The sequence below is a fragment of the Gossypium raimondii genome, chromosome 3, assembly GCF_025698545.1.
Source record: "Gossypium raimondii isolate GPD5lz chromosome 3, ASM2569854v1, whole genome shotgun sequence".
Lineage (NCBI taxonomy): Eukaryota > Viridiplantae > Streptophyta > Magnoliopsida > Malvales > Malvaceae > Gossypium > Gossypium raimondii.
In genome coordinates this window covers 57,550,829-57,571,340 of record NC_068567.1, presented here as the reverse complement: position 1 = coordinate 57,571,340, position 20,512 = coordinate 57,550,829, and the positions used below count along the sequence as shown (strand labels likewise).

At 33.9% G+C, this 20,512-nt stretch overlaps 3 protein-coding genes across 3 annotated transcripts; 2 read left to right on the top strand and 1 right to left on the bottom strand.

Moving 5' to 3' along the window:
- Positions 1–10,119: 10,119 nt before the first annotated feature.
- Positions 10,120–13,031, top strand: LOC105794925 (G-type lectin S-receptor-like serine/threonine-protein kinase At2g19130). The gene has a single exon (XM_012624313.2). It carries the CDS (start codon positions 10,312–10,314, stop codon positions 12,775–12,777), a length of 2,466 nt encoding a protein of 821 aa, XP_012479767.2. The 5' UTR covers positions 10,120–10,311; the 3' UTR covers positions 12,778–13,031.
- A 308-nt stretch (positions 13,032–13,339) lies between these two features.
- On the top strand, positions 13,340–14,157 carry LOC105795993 (G-type lectin S-receptor-like serine/threonine-protein kinase At2g19130). The gene is made up of 2 exons (XM_012625643.1): positions 13,340–13,890; positions 13,974–14,157. Exons 1-2 carry the CDS (start codon positions 13,340–13,342, stop codon positions 14,155–14,157), a joined length of 735 nt encoding a protein of 244 aa, XP_012481097.1.
- Positions 14,158–14,997: 840 nt separating this feature from the next.
- On the bottom strand, positions 14,998–19,228 carry LOC105794924 (exonuclease V, chloroplastic). The gene is made up of 7 exons (XM_012624312.2): positions 18,718–19,228; positions 18,513–18,617; positions 17,847–17,968; positions 16,828–16,977; positions 16,511–16,664; positions 15,995–16,071; positions 14,998–15,446 (listed from the first exon to the last, which is right to left on the bottom strand). Exons 1-7 carry the CDS (start codon positions 19,087–19,089, stop codon positions 15,197–15,199), a joined length of 1,230 nt encoding a protein of 409 aa, XP_012479766.1. The 5' UTR covers positions 19,090–19,228; the 3' UTR covers positions 14,998–15,196.
- Between the last annotated feature and the right edge of the window lie 1,284 nt (positions 19,229–20,512).

Below are 20,512 nucleotides of genomic sequence, written 5' to 3'. Positions count from 1 at the left end.
ATTGTTCCTTCCATTCCAAGCTCTACATGTTGGAGAAGAGTTAAATCTTGTTAAAAAACTTACAAAAAATGTTACATTAGGTCGTGTGTTGTTTGCTAAATACATTAATGCCCCTACGACATAAGATATGGTACTTCAGGACCAAATAGCTCTTCATCATCCTCATAAGGACGAAAGGGGTCTTTATTCACGTCTGGTGATCTTAAAACCATTGGGGTACTCAATAGATGTGCTTTATCCATGTAAAATTTCTTTTAAATCTTTTTCGCATAAGATGATTGATGGACATGGATTCCATCCTTTAAATGCTTGATTTGCAGGTGGAGACAAAATTTTGTTTTTCCAAAATCTTTCATTTCAAGTTCTTTCTTTAAACAATTTACTGTATCTTAAAGCTTTGCAAGAGTTTCAATAATATTTAAATCAACAACATAATCTGAAATTATCACAAATTTTGATCCAGATCTTTTTATAGAAACACATGGGCAAATTGAGTTATTTGTATAATCTTCTTTCAAAAAATATTCACTAAGATGGTTATACTACATTCATCCGATTCTTTTAATCTATATAATGATTTTCTTAATTTTATTGAATAATCTTTCCTGGAAACTTTATATCCTTCTAGGATACTCAGTCTTTTAGGGATTTTCATATAAATTTCACTATCTAGTGAGTCATATAGATAGTCTATAGCAACATGCATTAGACACATATTAAGCTTTTCATGTACTGTCAGACTTATAAGATATCTAAACATGATTACATTCACCACAGAATAATATGTCTCTTCATAATCAATATTGAGCCTTTTGCAAAAATCCTTATGCTATAAGTCATGCTTTATATTTAATGACTTCATTTTTCTTATTCCATTTTTGCACAAATACCCATTTGTACCTAATCGGCTTTACATCTTTAGGTGTTTGGGAAAGAGGTCCAAAAACCTCACATTTAGCAAGTGAATTTAATTTTGCTTGTATTGAGTCTTTCCAATTTGGTCAATCTTTTCTATTTCTACATTCCTCAACAGATGTAGGTTCAAGATCCTCATTTTCTATTGTTATTTCAACAACAATATTATAAGTAAAAATGTTGTCGACAACTATATCTTTTCAGTTCTATTTTTTCCTATAGTGGCATAACTTATCAAGATCTCTTCATTATCACTATTTTCAGGTACTTGAACCTTTTTTGGGGTTTTCTAATCAATTATGTCTTTGGCCTTTTCTTGGGCACTTGCCTTTATAATACAACCATCTTGAGTATTTATTCCTTTATTTTTACGAGGATTTGCTTACTTTCATTTGCACTAGTAGATTGTCCTATAGGAACATTGTTAGAATTAAGTGACCCGAATCTTTATTTAAATAAAATACAGTGGTAAAATAAAATAAAAGTAAAATCCCTATAAAACTATACTTCTTTTATTTTATTTTAGAATAAGGTTTTTAAACCTTATTAAACTCCATCTATTTGATATTGATTAGAATAATGTGTTTCAATTTTACAACACTCCTATTAGAATATGGTTTTACAAGCCTATAAATAGACATGGTCTACTCCTCTTGTAATTATTCAAATTTGACATAGTGAATTATCTTCTCCTCTGCCCGTGGTTTTTTTCCCGAAAGGGTTTTCACGTAAAATATGTGTGTTCTTTATTTTTCTCTCTCTTTTTCTTTGCGATAAATTATCATTACCGACATTTTATTTTTTACAAATTGGTATTAGAGCTTCCAGGTTGTTCATCTCAATCACGGTAATGGCGTCTTTGAAGTATAAAATTCTGCTGTTGGATCATAACACCTGATTCGCGTTGTGGCAGATAAAGATGCAGGCAATTTTTACACAGATGGACTTAGAGGAAGCCCTGCTATGGGTAGATAAGATGCCTTCAACATTGACGGAGGAAGAAAAGAAATGCAATGATCGAAATACGTTAACACAGTTACATCTGCATTTGTCTAACGAAATTTTGTAGGATGTGATGAATGAGAAGTTCGCCGCTGGATTATGGAAAAGTTTAGAACAAATATGCATGTCGAAAACTCTAACTAGCAAGCTGCATATGAAGCATCGTCTTTATGCTCATCGTTTAGAGGAAGGTGAATCTGTGCATGAACACTTAACAGTGTTTAAAGAAATTCTCTCAAACTTGGAAGCCATGGAGGTTCAGTATAATAAGGAAGATCTAGGGTTGATTCTACTTTATTCGTTGCCTACTTCTTATTCAACCTTTAGAGATACGATTTTATATAGCCGCGAGTCTCTCACAGTTGATGAGGTATATGATTCTTTAACCTCGTATGATAAAATAAAGCATCTTGTGGTTAAAACCAACTCTCAAAGAGAGTGTCTCATTGTTCGTGGAAGACAAGATCAGAATGTTGATGATGATCGTGGAGGACACATGAATGGAATCCTCACGGTAAATCTAATGGTAGATCGAAGTCTTCAAACAGAGGTAAAATTTATAACTTCTGCAAGAAGAAATGACATATTAAATCTGAGTGTTATAAGCTGCAAAACAAGATCAAAAGGGAGGCTACGAATCAAAATAAAAAACAACCAAAAAATTTCGGTAAAGTTGATGTTGTAAAAGACTATAGTGATGGTGAACTTCTAGTCGCTTCTATCAACAATTCTAAAGTGAGCGAGGATTAGATCATTGATTCGGGCTGCACCTTTCACATGAGTCCCAATCAGGATCGATTTACAACTTACGAAACAGTGTCTAAATGTGTTATTTTGATGGGAAATAATACTTTATGTAGAATTGCAGGTGCTGAAACAAATAAAGTTAAGATGTTTGATGGAGTTGTCAGAACACTTAGTGACGTATGACATGTTCTAGAATTGAAGAGAAATTTAATTTCGTTGAGTACTTTTAATTCAAATGGGTACAAATACACAACTGAAAGTGGGGTTTTGAAGGTTTCCAAAGGTTCCCTCATTGTGATGAAGAGGCAAAGAAAGATTGCCAAGTTATATGTTTTGCAGGGTTCTACTGTTACAGGTGATGCAGCTGTCGCATCCTCTTCCTTGTCAGATGATGATATTACTAAACTTTGGCATATGCGCCTAGGGCATATAAGTGAGAATGGTATGGCAGAATTGAGTAAAAGAGGACTTCTTGATGGGCAAGGAATTTACAAACTGAAGTTCTGTGAACACTGTATTTTTGGGAAGTAAAAGAGATTCGATTCACCAGAGGAATCAATAACACGAAGTGAACGTTGGAGTATATTCATTCTGATCTGTGGGGGTTATCTAGAGTGCCTTCGAGAGGTGGAGCTAATTATATGCTAACTTTTATTGATAATTTTTCCAGAAAAGTATGGACGTTCTTCTTGAAGCAAAAAAGTGATGTGTTTTCTACATTTAAGTCTTGAAAAACTATGATTAAAAAATAGATGGGAAAACAAATAAAATACCTCTGCATAGACAATGGCTTAAAGTTATGTTCTGATGAGTTTAATAAACTGTGCAAGTCAGAAAGGATCGTGAGACACTTGATAGTTCGTCATACTCTACAGCAAAACAGCGTTGCAAAATGAATGAACAGAACGATCATGGAGAATGTTCAATGTATGTTGTCAAATGCCAACTTACCAAAGTCATTTTGGGCCGAGGTAGCCTGTGCTGCATGTTTTTTGATCAACCGATCTCCATCCGTTGCCATTTAGAAAAAGACTTCACAAGAGGTATGGTCTGGTAATCCTGTTGACTATTCTGATTTAAAGATCTTTGGGTGTCCTGTGTATGCTCATGTTGATAGTGTAAAATTGTAACCGAGATCCATTAAATATGTTTTTCTTGGTTATAAAGCTGGTGTAAAAGGGTATAAGTTATGGTGTCTTAAAAATAGAAAAGTTGTGATTAGCAGATATATTATTTTTGATGAAACTGCTACGCTACCTAACTTATCTCTTAAAGGCTCTTCCAATAAAAAAATCAAAAGCAGGTGGAACATCAGATTAATGTAGAATCTACAACAGAGTCGATTCCTTAAGCTAGTACAAAAATTCAAAATAGATTTGCTTCTTCACCACAATACTTTATCGCCAAAAACAGAACTAGAAAAGAAATTAAACCTCCAAAAAAGTATGTCGAGGCTGATCTAGTTGCTTATGTTTTAAATGTGGCTGAAGATATAGATGCAAACCAAGAGCCATCTAATTATTCTGAGGTGGTTAGTTGTGAAGACTAAAAAAATGGATGTTTGCTATGCAAGAAGAGATGAAATCACTCCACAAAAACAAAACATGAGATCTTGTCAAATTGCCTAAAGGTAAAAAGGTTGTTCGTTATAAATAGGTGTTTAAAAAGAAAGAGGGGACTCCAGGAGTTGAAGAACCCAAATATAAAGTAAGGCTTGTTGTAAAGGGTTACAGTTAAATTTTAGGAGTGGACTTCATAGATGTGTTCTCCCCAATTGTGAAGCATAGTTCGATTCGAGCTTTGCTTGGTATTGTGGCCATGCATGATTTGGACTTGAGCAGTTAGATGTAAAAATTGTATTTTTGCATAAAAAACTTGAAGAGGATATTTACATGCAACAACCAGAGCGTTTTACAGTCTCAGAAAAAGAGGATTATGTTTATTTGCTAAAAAAGTCCCTTTACGGTTTGAAACAACCACCAAGACAGTGGTACAAGAGGTTTGATTCCTTTATGACTTCTCATGATTTTAAAAGAAATAGCTTTGACAGTTGTGTTTACTTTAAGAAAAATAGTGATGGTTTTTTTGTGTATCTACTCCTTTATGTTGATAACATGTTGATAACAGTGAAAGATAAATGAGAGATAAGAAAGGTCAAAGCCCAACTAAGTGAAAAATTTAAGATGAAAGATTTGGGGCTAGCAAAGAAGATACTTGGTATGAAGATTCTCAGAGATAGAAAAGCAAGTAAATTGTACCTAAGTTAGAAGGGGTATATTGAGAAAGTTCTTTGCAGATTCAATATGCAGAATGCTAAGCCTGTTAGTACTCCTTTAGCAGCCCATTTCAGACTTTCATCGGCTTTGTCTCCACAATCAGATGATGAGATTGAGTACATGTCACATGTTTCATACTCTAGTGAAGTGGGATCTCTCATGTATGCTATGGTTTGTTCACGTCCAGATTTATCATATGCAGCCAGTACAATTAGCAGATACATGGTGAATCCCGGTAAAGAATATTGGAAAGTAGTTCAGTGGATTTTAAGATACTTACGAGGTACTACTGATGTTTGCTTACAGTTTGGAAGAACTAGAGATGGAGTTATTGGGTATGTTGATGCTGATTTTGCTGGAGACCTTGATAGAAGAAGATCTCTCACGGGTTATGTCTTTATAATCGGAGGTTGTGCAATCAATTGGAAAGACACTTTGCAAACTACAGTTCCTTTGTCTACCACTGAAGCTGAGTACATGGCGATTACTGAGGCTTGTAAAGAAGCTATTTGGTTGAATGGGCTCTTTAGTGAACTCAATAAAGACCTTCAAATCAATACAGTATTTTGTGACAGTCAGAGTGCCATCTTCTTTACAAAAGATAAAATGTTTCATGAGAGAACAAAACACATTGATGTTTGGTATCATTTTGTTTGTGATATTATTGTTTGTGGTGATATTGTTGTGAACAAAATCACTACTCATGAAAATCCTGCAGATATGATGACTAAGTCACTTCCTACAACCAAGCATGAGCATTGCTTAGACTTGATTGGTGTTCATTGTTGAAGTTAAATCCTTAAGGGGTTTTATGGAAGAGGTGGAGAACTTGTTCGTTGAGAGTTCGCGATGAAGAACTTGTTCATTGAGAATTTGTGTCAAGGTGGAGATTGTTAGAATTAAGTGACCTGAATCCTTATTTAAATAAAATACAGTGGTAAAATAAAATAAAAGTAAAATCCCTATAGAACTATACTTATTTTATTTTAGTTTGGAATAAGGTTTTTTAAACCTTATTAAACTCAATCTATTTGATATTGATTAGAATAAGGTGTTTCAATCTTACTACAGTCCCATTAGAATATGGTTTTACAAGCCTATAAATAGACATAATCTACTCCTCTTGTATTATTCGAATTCGACATAGTGAATTATCTTCTCCTCTACCCGTGATTTTTTTTCCCGAAAGGGTTTCCACGTAAAATATGTGTGTTCTTTATTTTTCTTTCTTTTTCTTTACGATAAATTGTCATTACCGACGTGCTATTTTTTACAAACATCAATTCTTATTGGAGCATTTTCAACTGGTATATGAGATTTATTAACTCTTATTAGGTCAATAAATGCATCCGGAAGTTGATTTGTAATATTTTGTAAATGTATTATCTTCTGAACTTCCAATTCACTTTGATTTATTTGAGGATTTAAATGAGATGGTAATGATGCATCCCATGTAATTTCTTTTACTAGTTGTTTTCTTTTTCCCCATAAAGTTAGAATATTGTTTCATCAAAATGACAATCGAAAAACCATGTCGTAAATAGATTTCCTGTCATTGGTTCAAGATACTTAATCATAAAAAGGGATTCATACCCAACATATATTCTCAATCTCCTTTGAGGACCCATCTTTGTGTGTTGTGGTGGAGCAATTGGAACATATACCACACATCCAAAAATTCTAAGGTGGAAAATATTTGATTTCTGACCAAAAGCCTATTTAATAAGGAGAATTTATGATAACTTGTTGGTTTAGCATGCAAATGCTACAACATGTAAAACAACATATCCCCATGCTGAAACTAGAAAACTTTATTCCCATAAGTAATGTTCTAGTAATAAAATAGAGGTGTTTAATAAATTATTAAGCTTGACCATTTTGTATATAATCTGGATTTTTTAATTTTTATTTTAATAGACTTACAATAGTCATTGAAAGCCTGAGATGTGAACTCACTAGCATTATCAAGACGAATTGTCTTGAATGCATAATTTGAAAATTGTGCCCTTAATTTAATTACTTGTGCAAGTAATCTCACAAAGGCCAGGTTGCGAGTTGAAAATAAACACACATGTGACTATCAGTAGACATATCTATTACAACCATAAAATATCTAAATGGTCCACATTGTAGATGAATGAGCCCACATATATCACCTTGAATATGTTCAAAAAATTCAAGGGATTCTATCTCAATCTTAACTGTTGATGCACTAGTAATTAATTTACCAAGATAACAAACAACACATGATAATCCTTTGAATTGAAGAATCTTCTAGTTCTTCAATGGATGACCATGTGAATTCTCAATTATTTTCGCATAATTGATGATTTGGGATGGCCTAACCGGTCATGCCAAATAGTAAATGTATTTGAATTAGTAAACTTTTGGTTTACTATGACTTGCGTTTCAATTGTACTAATAGTTGTATATCACAAGCCTCAAGATAAGGCGTGTAATTTCTCGAAAACACATTTCTTTCGAGATATAACTATTAGATTTGCAAACACTCAGTATGTTTCTCATTTGTAGTCTTAATATGATATCCATTTCATTGGATATTTTTGAAACTCAACAAATTTCTCCAGGACTTTGACGAAAATGGTGCATTATTTATAATAAACATTACCCCTTGGGGTAATAATATCATAGCTCTTCAGAGCCTTCAAATAATTTTGCACTACCAGATATAGTGTTGACATTTTTATTGCTTGCAATTAAATGAAAAATATATATATTCTATCATTAAGTATAGCATGCATTATAGCACTGTCTACAAGACATGTGTTTTCATTCTTGATTTTGGTTTCAATCAAAAGATCCATATTTTCATTAAAACAAAGCACATCATAAGAGATATTGTAAATACTTAAAAATTATAACAAAACATACTAAAGTCACACAAACATGAATAACAAGAATTATAAAATCATTAGAGAAATATAAAATATTATTATATATTTTAAAATTCTTGATTTCTAGCCTCAAAGAAATCCTCTACATCAAAATGGGTTATATCAACAAAGTTTTTAAAACCATCATCATTGTGAGCAAGATTAGCCTCTACATTTTTCGATATGCCAAATTTGTTTCAATATTCTTTCTTTTCCTTTGGATGGAGGCTTGATAAAGCTTTAGAAAATGTTCAGACATACAATAGGTACGTGAACAATATCCGCTCATACCACATCGATGTCACAAATATTCAACACCTTTTGAAGGATTGCTTGGACAACCATCTTTCTCTTTCTTTTCTCTTTTATTTTTATTTTGGTAGTCATAATAATTATTAGCTCCTTGGTAATGATAATTATAGCGTCCTCGACCACATCCATGGACATGGCCCCGACCACGACTATGAACACGATTGCGAGTTCTTTCATTTATATAATTAATGTGTATTGCCACATTCACTTCTGGAAATGAAGCAAAACAAATAAGACGACTTTCATGATTTTTCATTAACAACTCATTATTTTGCTCAGCCATCAAAAGGTATGAGATTAGTTTTGAGTATTTCTTAAAATCCTTTTTCGCTATATTGCTACTGAATGAGCACATTAGATGCGTGAAAAGTTGAGAAAATTTTCTCCAATAAGTCATCATCAGTTATGTTTTTTCCGCATAATTTTTATTGAGAACTTATCTTAAATATTGTAGTATTATACTCAATATTTTATAATCTTGCAACCTCAAGTGCATCCAATCATAACGAGCTTTTGGTAAAATTACTATTTTCTGATGTTAATATCTTTCTTTTAAACTGTACCACAATTCAAGTGGATCTTTTATAGTTAAATATTCTGTTTTCAATCGTTCATGAAGATGATGATGAAGGAAAATCATAGCTTGGGCTTTATCTTGTTTAGATGCCTCATTACCTTCGGTAATTATATTTCCAAGACCTTTACTGTCTAAGTGAATTTCAGCATCTAATGCCCATGACAAATAGTTCTTGCTTAATATGTGAAGAGCCGTAAATTTAAGGAATTAGAATAGGAAGTGATCCCTAGAAATTTAACCAACTTTGTTCTTTTTAAATTGTTTAATACTGAAAACCTAATGGTGGTTTATAAGTCTTAATAGTTATTTTATGTAGGATCAAACTTTACTTTCTATATAATACCAATAAAAAAGATAATCATATTGATAACGTGTGTTATAGAAAAATTAAGAAAACAATAATAAAAAGTAAAAGGTAAATGAAAAGTATGGGAGAATTTTTCTCGTATTCAAATTTCACTTACAATGAACTTTATTTATAAGTTTGTTTACATTCAATGAAGTAAATGAGCCTTAATTGTTTCATTGAAACATCTAAGTTACTCTCATATTTATAAATGAGCTAGAGAATTTTATCTCATCACTTTAATGAAGGTTTAATGGGGTTATAGATGTTCATTGTCAATGTATTTACAACATATTTTTATTTTTAAATAAACAAAACACAAAAAAAGAGAAAATATAAAAATTTGTAAACAAATTCAGAAAAATCTTAAATATATGGAAAGTTATATAAAATTTCTAGAAATTAAAAATATAATTTTCTTTTACAAAAAAAAATTAACCATTTGTATGAGAGTGCGTCACGCCGCCTTTTTTGTTTAATGGTGTTAATGGTTAGGAGAAATTGATAACAATTGAAAACTTTAGGTACTAAATTGATAAAAAAATCTTAAATATCAAAATAATAATTAGGTAACTTTGAAGATAAATAATATATTAATCTAACTTTATTTGAAGAGTGTTAAAATTGTACTCTAAGGATATCAAATAATTGTTGTTGTTTATTTTAATAAATAATTCATGTTTATGTAGATAATTTAGAGAAGGCAACAGCAGGTCTAATGGAGTTTCATTATTATTATTATTATTTTGGATAAAATCTAACTTCATGGGTTTTTATAATTCAAATAGAATTTAATAAGTAAATTAAATTATATAAATTTAAATTGTCATCATATATTTAAGCACTTGGATTTAAGGTAAGCTTTGCAGGTGTAAAACCAACCAACAGCACTGGAGTAAATCATAAGTATATGAAAGAGGGGGGAGAAGTGCTACGCGGTCCAGTTGACCTGTTCAAAACAACCCATTTCTTTGACTTTTCTCCTCCATTTGTATTATCAATGACCGAGAATGATTGATGCTGTGTCGATACGAGGTTACTAAAACGCCCATGTTCTGTAATGAAAAAACAAAGGCCATACTCGTCTTCTCGACTAGCTTTGATTGAGATGCAACAATAAAACTACCCCCCATAGCAGCCATTGTTTCCTCACGACATGTTTAGTCTCGTGTTTTAAATAGCCTTTTGAATTGTCCTTTGAAATATCTGTGTTTTCCCCTGCCACGAAATCCTCTTACAACCATGGATCCATGGCTGAAGCTTTCTGTACTAGTCTTTATGTGGTTTTCTTTCAACAGCCAACTCTCCTTAGGAGCAGACACCATCTCAGCAAATCGGTCTCTCTCCGGTAATCAGACCATTGTTTCATCGGGTGGAAACTTCGTGTTGGGCTTCTTCAAACCAGGTAATTCTTCCAACCAGTACATAGGCATATGGTACGGCAACAAGGTCACTCAACCGACCGTAGTTTGGGTTGCAAACAGGGAGATACCAGTCCGTGATACACAATCTTCAGAACTAAAAATATCTGATGGTAACTTGGTTTTGTTCAACGAGTCCAAAGTACCAATTTGGTCCACCAATATTAGCTCAAGCAGCTCAAGTTCTCTAGTAGCAGTCCTTGAAGATAGTGGGAATCTTGTTCTAAGAGATGGTCCCAATTCAACAACACCTTTGTGGCAAAGTTTGGATCATCCCACACACACATGGCTTCCTGGTGGTAAGATTAGCTTAAATAAACGAACCAATCAAAGTCAACTTCTTATTTCATGGAAAAATTCAGAAGATCCTGCGCCGGGTCTCTTCTCTCTGGAGCTAGATCCCGAAGGAACCAATCAATATTTGATTCTGTGGAATAGGACCAAACAATACTGGACGAGTGGAGCTTGGGATAAACAAGCAAGGATTTTCACTTTAGTTCCAGAAATGAGATTGAATTATATCTACAACTTCAGCTTTCATTCAGACGAAAACGAGAGTTATTTTACTTATTCGCTTTATAATCCTGATACCATATCTCGATTTGTTATGGATATTTCGGGGCAGATTAAGCAACTGTCTTGGTTGGAAGGTAGCAAGGAGTGGAATTTGTTTTGGTCACAGCCGAGACAACAATGCCAGGTTTATGCTTATTGTGGGGCTTTTGGCAGCTGCACCGAGGGAGGTTTGCCTTTCTGTAATTGTTTGAGAGGTTTCCATCAAAAGTCGCAATCCGCTTGGAATCTGAGCGATTTTTCTGATGGGTGTGAAAGGACAACCAAGCTGCAGTGTGAGGAGAATCGCACCCTTACTAATGGAAAGCCTGATAAATTTCTAACAAGCCCCAACGTGAAATTGCCTCAAAATGCTCAGCCTCTGACCGCTACGAGCATATCGGAATGTGAATCAACCTGCCTTCATAATTGCTCTTGCACTGCTTATGCTTATGACAGTGATGGGTGTAGAATTTGGATAGGCCAACTCTTGGATCTGCAACAACTTGCGGATGATGCTAGCGATGGCAAAACTCTATATCTCCGATTAGCGGCATCTGAATTTTCCAGTTCCAGCAACAATAATGGAATCATTATTGGAGCAGCTGCAGGGTCGGTGAGTTTAGTCCTGGTCCTTGTAATATTTGGAATCTGGAGATGGAGGCGGCGGACAACGATAAACCCGAAAGCTGTTGACGGCTCGCTTCTAGCTTTCGGATATAGGGATTTACAGAGTGCAACCAAGAATTTCTCTGAAAAGCTTGGGGGAGGAGGCTTTGGTTCTGTTTTCAAAGGAACGTTGCCAGATTCGAGTGTCATCGCTGTGAAGCAGCTTGAGAGTATCAATCAGGGAGAGAAGCAGTTCCGCACAGAGGTCAGCACAATTGGGACGATCCAGCATGTTAATCTAGTGCGGCTTCGAGGGTTCTGCTCTGAAGGTATAAGGAAGCTGTTGGTGTATGATTACATGCCAAATGGTTCTTTGGATGCCCATCTTTTCCATGAAGAGAAATCTAAAGCTCTAACGTGGAAAACAAGGTACCAGATTGCACTTGGTACGGCTAGAGGCTTAGCTTATCTTCATGAGAAGTGCAGAGATTGTATTATTCACTGTGACATCAAGCCAGAGAACATTCTCTTGGATGCTGAATTCTGTCCCAAAGTCGCAGATTTTGGCTTGGCAAAGCTTATCGGGCGGGACTTCAGCAGGGTCCTGACAACAATGAGAGGGACAAGGGGCTATCTTGCACCCGAGTGGATTTCAGGAGTCCCGGTTACAGCTAAAGCTGATGTCTACAGCTACGGGATGATGTTGTTTGAGTTTGTGTCAGGAAGGAGAAACTCTGAACAATCTGAAGATGGAAAAGTTAGATTCTTTCCGACTTTGGCTGCTAGCGTAATGACCCAAGACGATGATGTGCTTACCCTATTAGACCCCCAATTGAATGGAGATGCCCCTGAAGAAGAGCTATCAAAAATATGTAAAGTGGCTTGTTGGTGTGTCCAAGATGATGAAACTCGCAGGCCATCAATGGGTCAGGTAGTTCAGATCCTAGAGGGTGTTTTGGATGTGAACCTGCCTCCAATTCCGAGGTTTCTACAAGTGCTTGGGGACAATTCGGAGCATGTAGTCTTCTTCACAGAGTCATCTTCAAACCAGAGTTCACAGACACCGAGCTACACCTCAACTGCGTCTTCTCAGGCGAAGAGTAACACATCATCAATGAGTTCATGAATCTTGAAAAACATTTTCCGGAAATAAGTTACGGTAGTTTGGTTTCATCATGTGTAAATATGTTGTAATTTCAGAGCTGTTTTTACATTATTTTCCTAATACGCAAGCCATTCCTATTAATAGTTGCTTTCTTTATGGAGATTGGAGCATGTTGCTTGCATAATTTGAGCAAAGCATTGCTTCATATCATGCGATATATAAATGTAACATGGTATGCATGTTTCTGTGGTTATAAAGCTTTGTTTTACGTATAATTGTTTGTTACCTTATTTTTTAGTGATAAATTGTGTAACATCTGAGACATTGGTTTATATCGGTAATTTAGAGACAACAATCAAAATTTACTTGTTATATCAATCATGCATTGAGCCAGTTAATATAAAAATCTTGATCAAAATTTTATTATAGTTTCTTGAAGCAAATTAAGAGACGTATTATGGTGTAACTAATAGTAATACGTAACCTAAACCATTGGATAAGGCTTTGAATTCACCCATCCCGTAATGAGACCGGTGCTGGAGCTTACTTGCGAGTTGCCGGTCTTATTATTGAATTGCAATATATGTTTTTTATACGTATCGCATTTTCTTCAATAAATATTACTGTTGTTGCAGCCACCGCTGTGAATTATCTTGCAGTTGTGGCTATGAAGACCAAGAAAGTTAGTCCCGCCTGGTTCATGTTTTCAGTGTTGTTATTGTTCATGTGTTTGTCTCTAGAAACCCAAGTCTGCTTTGCAGTTGATACCATCTCCAGAAACCAATCTCTTTCTGGTTGTAAAACCATTGATTCAGCTGGCGGAGTCTTCCAGCTTGGTTTCTTCAGACCAGGAATGTCTTCCAACTATTATATAGAGATGTGGTTCAAAAAAGTGTCCCAGCTCACTACAGTTTGGGTTGCAAACAAAGATAAACCTATCCATGATATATATTTATCGGTTTTGAAAATCTCTGATGGTAACTTAGTTCTGTTCAATGAGTCTCAAGTGCCAATTTGGTCTACAAATGTTAGCCCAGGCTCAGGCTTAGCCATCTCAAGTTCTGTAGTTGTAGTTCTTTTAGATGATGGGAATCTTGTTTTGAAAGACGATCTAAATTCATCGACAATATTGTGGTAAAGTTTTGATCATCCAACAGACACCTGGCTCCCGGGTAGTAAGCTTAGATTAAATAAACAGACAAAGCTGATGTTTACAGCTTTGGAATGATGCTTTTGGAACTTGTATCAAGAAGGAGAAACTGCCAACACACAATTGATGAAGAAGGTACATTCTTTCCAGTTTGGGTTGCTAGACAATTGATTGAACGCACGGATCTCCTCAAACTCTTAGATAGCAGACTGAATGGAGATGGCCAATTTAGAACTCTCAAGAACATGTAAAGTAGCTTGTTGGTGTATCCAAGATCTGAAATCCAAAGGCCATCAATTGGTTGAGTAGTTCAAATCCTGGAAGGGGTTATGGATGTAAGCCTGTCCCCTATTCCACGATTTCTACAAGATTAGTGATGACCAGGAGAACATATTTTTCTTACCTGACTCAACGATAAGCATCAGTTCACAGGCCCAGGCCATACTTTAGTTGTTGCTACTCCAAGTAAGAGCATTTCATCCTGAATGAGTTCATGAGCCCGGAAAACAATATGCTAAAAGAAAATTCATGATGTCTATATTTGGCAATGAATATAGCTTACACTTCCCTTAAGTCCTAGGAGGGTAATTAGCACAAGCATCATGGTTTCGGACACAGTAGCTATCGTGTACTTGTTAACTATCCGTATTTCTATGATCCATATTCATAGTTTGAGCAACCTTGACTCATCAAATAAAATAATGCATCAAACTAGAGATTTAAGAATCAGAGTTGATATTATAGTGTGAAGCAAAAACTTCTTACTAATATATAGTCATAATACATATTAAAGGGCATAGTAGCATATTGTCTTTATTCTAGATGAAAGAAGGCAACAATTAGGAGAAAAATGAGTCAATGTTGTTAATTCAATATAACCACACACAAAAGGAATAATACAGTAGAAAATGGAAATGGAAAAAGGAAAAAAACATAGAATACATCATGCAAGTATTTCGAAACTGCTAGAAAGCACAGCAAAGATCTTGGTAATATACTTTCCTAAAACGGTAGCCAAAACTAAGTATCTATATATCCTAATCGCTTTCAACATGAATAATAAATTTAAAATAGAAATCCTTGAACTCAAGTTTTAATAAAAATATGTATAATTCATAAATAACAATTAACTGTATAAATTACAACAATTGTTCACCTAGTCCTACATACATTTTTGGAGCAGATTTTACAGCAATTCTTGCAAATTGTCAATGTTTACATAAGAAGTAAAGAAGAAAAAATGCAGAAATATATTCTATACATTTAGGATTGAACTGTCGACTATCATTTCTAGCTTGAAGAGCTGCTATGATCAGAGCTAGAAGAAGAGCCTCGCGGAATATTAGGAAATGGGTTTCCAGAGCAAATTGAAGCAAATTGACAATGGCGACACTTCCAACGTTCTTCTTGCGGGGTGTAACTGGCTTCTCGTTCACCTAACCAGAATTCAAGATTGCTTTGAATTTGTCTTTTGAGCCAATCAGGATTATATGCAAATTCATCTTCACCCAGCACTGACTGATCTTTTTGTAGTTCATATCTGCTTCAAAACAACCACATCATACAGCTCGGTGAAAAAACGTTTGCATATAACTCTAGCTAAGTTGATTCACGTAGTTACTCTTGAAAAGTAACATCCAACAAATCAAGGTCCTTCTTAACTTTCCTAGTCCTCCGTTGCAACAAAATGAATATATCTCATATGATAAATTCTATTGAGTTCCCACCATAAAAAGTTTAATAATAGGGCTTCTCGTCTTAATATAACAAAGGTTTCTTAACTTTCCTATTTTATTTATTTTACTGTCAAGACAGTTGTAGGGGATATCAGTGAAACAGAAATTAAAGTGGCATTGGAGCACACAAGGCTGTTAAGTGTCAAAATATATTTTAACATTTAGCTGTTTCTGATTTGACTTCAATCTTAGCAACTGTCAAAACATACCATGTTTTACAAAACTTAATCAAAGGCCTCTTCTAAAACAATTGTCCATTTGATTCTATCTATCATATCCTAAATGTTATCATGTCACTGGTAAAACAAAAATATTCAACTATCATGTTAAAGTGCTTTAGTTTTTCACTCACCTCAATAGTAGCCGGTCGTGAGAGGTGGGAAGCATGCTACATGTGTTTATGTAATATTGAATCACATCATCGAGTGTCTGCACAGAATACAAGGAGAAAAAGCAACTATTTGAGTTAAACTTGATGCCATGCAGATAAATTGGTTACCTTGGTTACTCTTAACTCTATGTTTCACCCTTCACCATAATGCAAAAAACAGTAAGAATTATTTGCTTGCAACAGATTAACCCATCCTTGAACTCAGAGTTCACTTCAATTGGTTTATGCAGCTACCTTTAAGATGTGCCTTTTGGGGTTTGAATATTAATATTTGCAACCCCTTCCCTTAGATGCGACCTCCTTTGTACCAAAAAAGAAGATTAACCCATCCTCATTGATGAACAAGACACCAAAACCAAAAGATATGAATAGAAGTACCATCGATTTTGTCTAATAAAAAAGATGGTACATCACCCTCTAAATACCCTGGCCATTGCAGATCAAATGGAAATAAATAAATAAGATACATAAAGTTACCTTAGCTGGAAAACCTGAACTAGCAGTTCTCTCTCTGATATCCTTCGATAACATGTAGCTACGATTCAATGAAAAGAAATCGAAAAATTGTCCAGAAGGGAAGCTATTTGCAGCCAAGGTGTCCCACAAATACTTGTAGCACATCAATTGAAGCCTACCACAGAAAATAAGTTAGATTCATGAAATTTGGTAGAAGCAATATGATAAAAGTGGATAAACATGCTAGTGGCTAGTCATTAGGAAGATTCTGATGCATTGTATATATATCAAATCTAGATAATAATTGCATTATTACAGAAGCCAGTAAAATATCCAACCTTCCATTTCTGCTTTGTGGTTCGGCAGGGAGAGTGTCTCGTACACGAGTCTTTGTGTCTACTAATATCGGGTTTCTATCACTTCCATTTTCAGGCATTCGCAACTCATCAATAACTCCTACAAGCCATATGCCTTCCACAAAGCCTACTCTGATATTAAATAAGCACAAATTCCATGGTAGGGAAATTACAATGAAAACCAATAGCTCTTATTTGCGTAGCAAACCATTATTTAAATGTCATTTCACCAACCTTTTCAACAAACAAAAACTTTGATAAACAAAAGCATGCTGAAAAAATTGTGCAGCATCATTTCTATGACAATTTAAAATTTGTAAGTATTAAACTTCTCTTTGATTGCTTCGTCTACATACCAATTTCATTAAGCCCAGAAGCATCACTGGGATAAGAAAAAACTATCTTGAATGTTTAACTGGAAGAAAAGTAATTAAAAAAATAATATATATATACATATATATAGCCAAATCTCATTAAAATTGCTATTTTGATAATATGATCTGAGTTTTACAGACATTTGATCTAGACTGCCCACAAGTACATGCCTAAGAGAAAAAAAAAAATTTCTGCTAATCAAGATATGACAATCTTGAACTATGGATCTAAATTATGTTGTTTTTACTCTTCATTTTTCTTTAAGTACCCATGTTTGCCACATATCTAGACATAAGAATGAGGATATGACCATCCAAGGAACTTTACATAGAAAGCTTTAAAAAGATTAAGCGTATTTGTGTTGGGCACATACCTATATCTGACACACATCCAAGTTCTAGTAACACAGGATTTAAAAACAAAATCTTGGAGAGTTTCTTAAAACCACTTTCTTAGTCAATTTGTCAAAGTACCTTACGTGAAAGATGTAATAACCTAGAGCTCAAGCATGAAAGGTTATTCTTTCATGCACAGTAAAATTGTTTATAAGGCTGAGTGTTTTGTGAAGCATGAAAAGCCAGAGATGGATTTTGATTGTGGAGATAACATAAACTGTTGGAACTTACAGTGGCAGCTCACGTGTTATTCCTTCAAATAGTAATTGATTTGCACAAGTTATGAAGTTAATGAACTTCAATGCCCAGCTATCTTCAACCGACTTGATATGAACTTTTACTTTTTTAACAACCTGCAAAGAAACACAATTTATGTCAAATCCTTACATTAAGTGTATCTAAAGTGAACAATAAAAAAAAAGTTGACAATGGAACTCTAGACAAGATTACCAAAATGAATGAAACAAACAACTTTAGAACATATAAGGTAATTTAAGCTTAAAAGTAAACCTCAGAGCTATGTACAAGCGTCACTTGGAAGTATTTCCATTCAACCCAAGTTTTGTTATCCAGTTTAACCATTAACCGGGTAAGTTTCAGAAATGATGCATGGAATATGTGTTAAAAACTAGTGTAGTGAAGAATTTGGGTAAATGTGTTAAAAACTAGTGTAGTGAAGAATTTGGGTAACACAGCATTTGATATACAATGCACCGTATAAGGAAACAAATTTAACTAATGAATTGAAGAGAAAATTTAGCCTAAGTTTGAGAATATGAAGGTAAATGCATAAACTACAAAGATTCTAACCGAGACATGTCAAGTAAGCTGGACAAACATGTAAAGAGCAGTCGTATTTAAGGGAAATTTGAAAATTCATGAGCTTAAAAACAGCACCTCTTCTTCAAGTTTCACATGGCGAGCTTTACCAGCTTTCATAGCTTTACTGATTTTTCGTTTCCCAAAGAGGAGGGAAAATTCCATTTGCTTTTCACACCATTCCTACGAAGATTTCCATTTAATTAACAACTAACTAAAATTGGAAAGCAAATCAAACCCATAATCTAAAAATCCTTGAAAACGTAAAAACAAATTTCAATACTGTGGCAGTAATATCTGTGACGGATAACGCCCGTTTCCTTCTAAACCGATGCAAAAAGGGCTGAGCAACTCTAATCCTCTTCTGGGGATTCTTTAAATAGTCGGAATCCTCTATATCAAGCTCACTGGAACCATTTAAACCACGCTTAGATAAGAGGGTAATGGAGTGGATTGTCCTGGAGTGGGTTTGAAAGCGGGAAGTGGGTGAACAAATTGAAGAAGAACGGGAGGAAGAGAGGGAAGAACGTGTTGCGGCATAAGCTGCTTCGATGAGAGCCATTTCTTCTTCACTCACGAACTCGATCGGGATAGTGGGAATCGTTTCGTGTTGAGAGTTTGAATTGGGAGGAGTGTTTGGAGGCGACTCAGTCATTTTTGTTTTGAATCTGACGAGTTTTTTTGCGGGGAAATGACCGTTGGATTTGGCACTAAACAAATAATCGTTTCTTCAGATTTTGCAGTTTGATACTTGAGTTTTCCACGGTAAAGAAAGATTGCTTCAGCTTTGGGTTTGCTTCATCCCTTTTCGAAAACGATAAATTTACTTTTTAGTACTTATTTTTAATTGATACTTCCGTTACACAAAATGGACCAAATGGTACTTGGGACAAATAGTATTAATTAGTGGATTTAGGTAAAAATATAAGCCCGAAAAATAGATTTGTACAAAAAAAATAAGTTTGTTTTAAAAATGGGCTGGGCCTTGAGTAAGACATTTTTTACCTCGAGCCTGGCCCGACCCGGTCCGAATTCACTAAATGACAAAAAATTTTGCTATTTTTTATTATTTTAATAATATTTTCTTGTTATCTTCTCCCTATTTTGCTATTATTTCACTATTATATTTACTATTTTGTTGTTATTGTTTAGATATTGTATAACACTTGTTTTATTGTTAATTTTTTTATTATTTTAGAGACATTTTCTTGTTAAGTTGTATATATCTTAGTATTATTTAAGTATATATATATATTTTTTAATTTTTATTTTCAATTTGTTCGAAATATTTATTTTAATGTTTTTAGTATTTACGATGTATTATATATATTTAAAAAATTGAAAAATTAATATAAAAAATTTAATATGGGGGGTTGGGTCGGACTCGGGTTTTAGTATTTTTATCCAAATCGGGATTGGACAAATTTTTAGGCCCATTTTTAAGACCAGACCTAACAAATGGGTCTAGATTTTTTACTTTGGCCCGACCCGTGATCGCCTTTATTTCATATTGAAACTAATATTTGACATCACAATAATCTCATCATTCAAAATTTTAAAAAATTTATTAAAAATCTGAAAAGAACATAAAATTACATTACATTTAATATAAAAAAAAAGCTACACGACTCAATGAATATTTTCATTAGAATTTAAAAAATCGTTTTTAATAAAAAAATTATTTGTAATTTTTTGAAAGATTAATTATTTTCTATTTTTATTAAAATCTACTTTATGTAAATTATAAAAGAAATGTTTCTGACAATTTTTCTTGATTTTATTAAAATTTTTAATTTTTTAACTATTTGAATTTTTAAATATATTTTTAGATTTTTGACTTACATTTTTTTAGATTTTATAACTTCTGAGCGTGAGATGATCACAATCCAAAGATACGTATACCAAAAAGTAGATTTAAGCAATAAAAATGACATCTTTTAAAAGAAATGTCTTTATTTTTCCTTTTTACACTTCAAAGAAGAAAGAGGTTTGAGGAAGAAAAAGAAGATTCAATTCCGTGCATGATAACACCACAAAAATAGTGTTATTTATATGTGATTTAGTAAATAAATTCAAAG

What these genes read in the sequence shown, in the direction of transcription:
- LOC105794925 (XM_012624313.2), top strand. Translation starts at nt 10,312, where the DNA reads ATGGATCCATGGCTGAAGCTTTCTGTACTAGTCTTTATGTGGTTTTCT.
- LOC105795993 (XM_012625643.1), top strand. Translation starts at nt 13,340, where the DNA reads ATGTTTTTTATACGTATCGCATTTTCTTCAATAAATATTACTGTTGTT. An exon ending in AATTCATCGACAATATTGTG is followed by an intron (nt 13,891 to 13,973) that starts GTAAAGTTTTGA and finishes TGATGTTTACAG; the next exon opens with CTTTGGAATGATGCTTTTGG.
- LOC105794924 (XM_012624312.2), bottom strand. Translation starts at nt 19,089, where the DNA reads ATGACTGAGTCGCCTCCAAACACTCCTCCCAATTCAAACTCTCAACAC. An exon ending in ATGTGAAACTTGAAGAAGAG is followed by an intron (nt 17,969 to 18,512) that starts GTGCTGTTTTTA and finishes GTTTCTTTGCAG; the next exon opens with GTTGTTAAAAAAGTAAAAGT. An exon ending in GTTCAGGTTTTCCAGCTAAG is followed by an intron (nt 16,072 to 16,510) that starts GTAACTTTATGT and finishes TATTCTGTGCAG; the next exon opens with ACACTCGATGATGTGATTCA.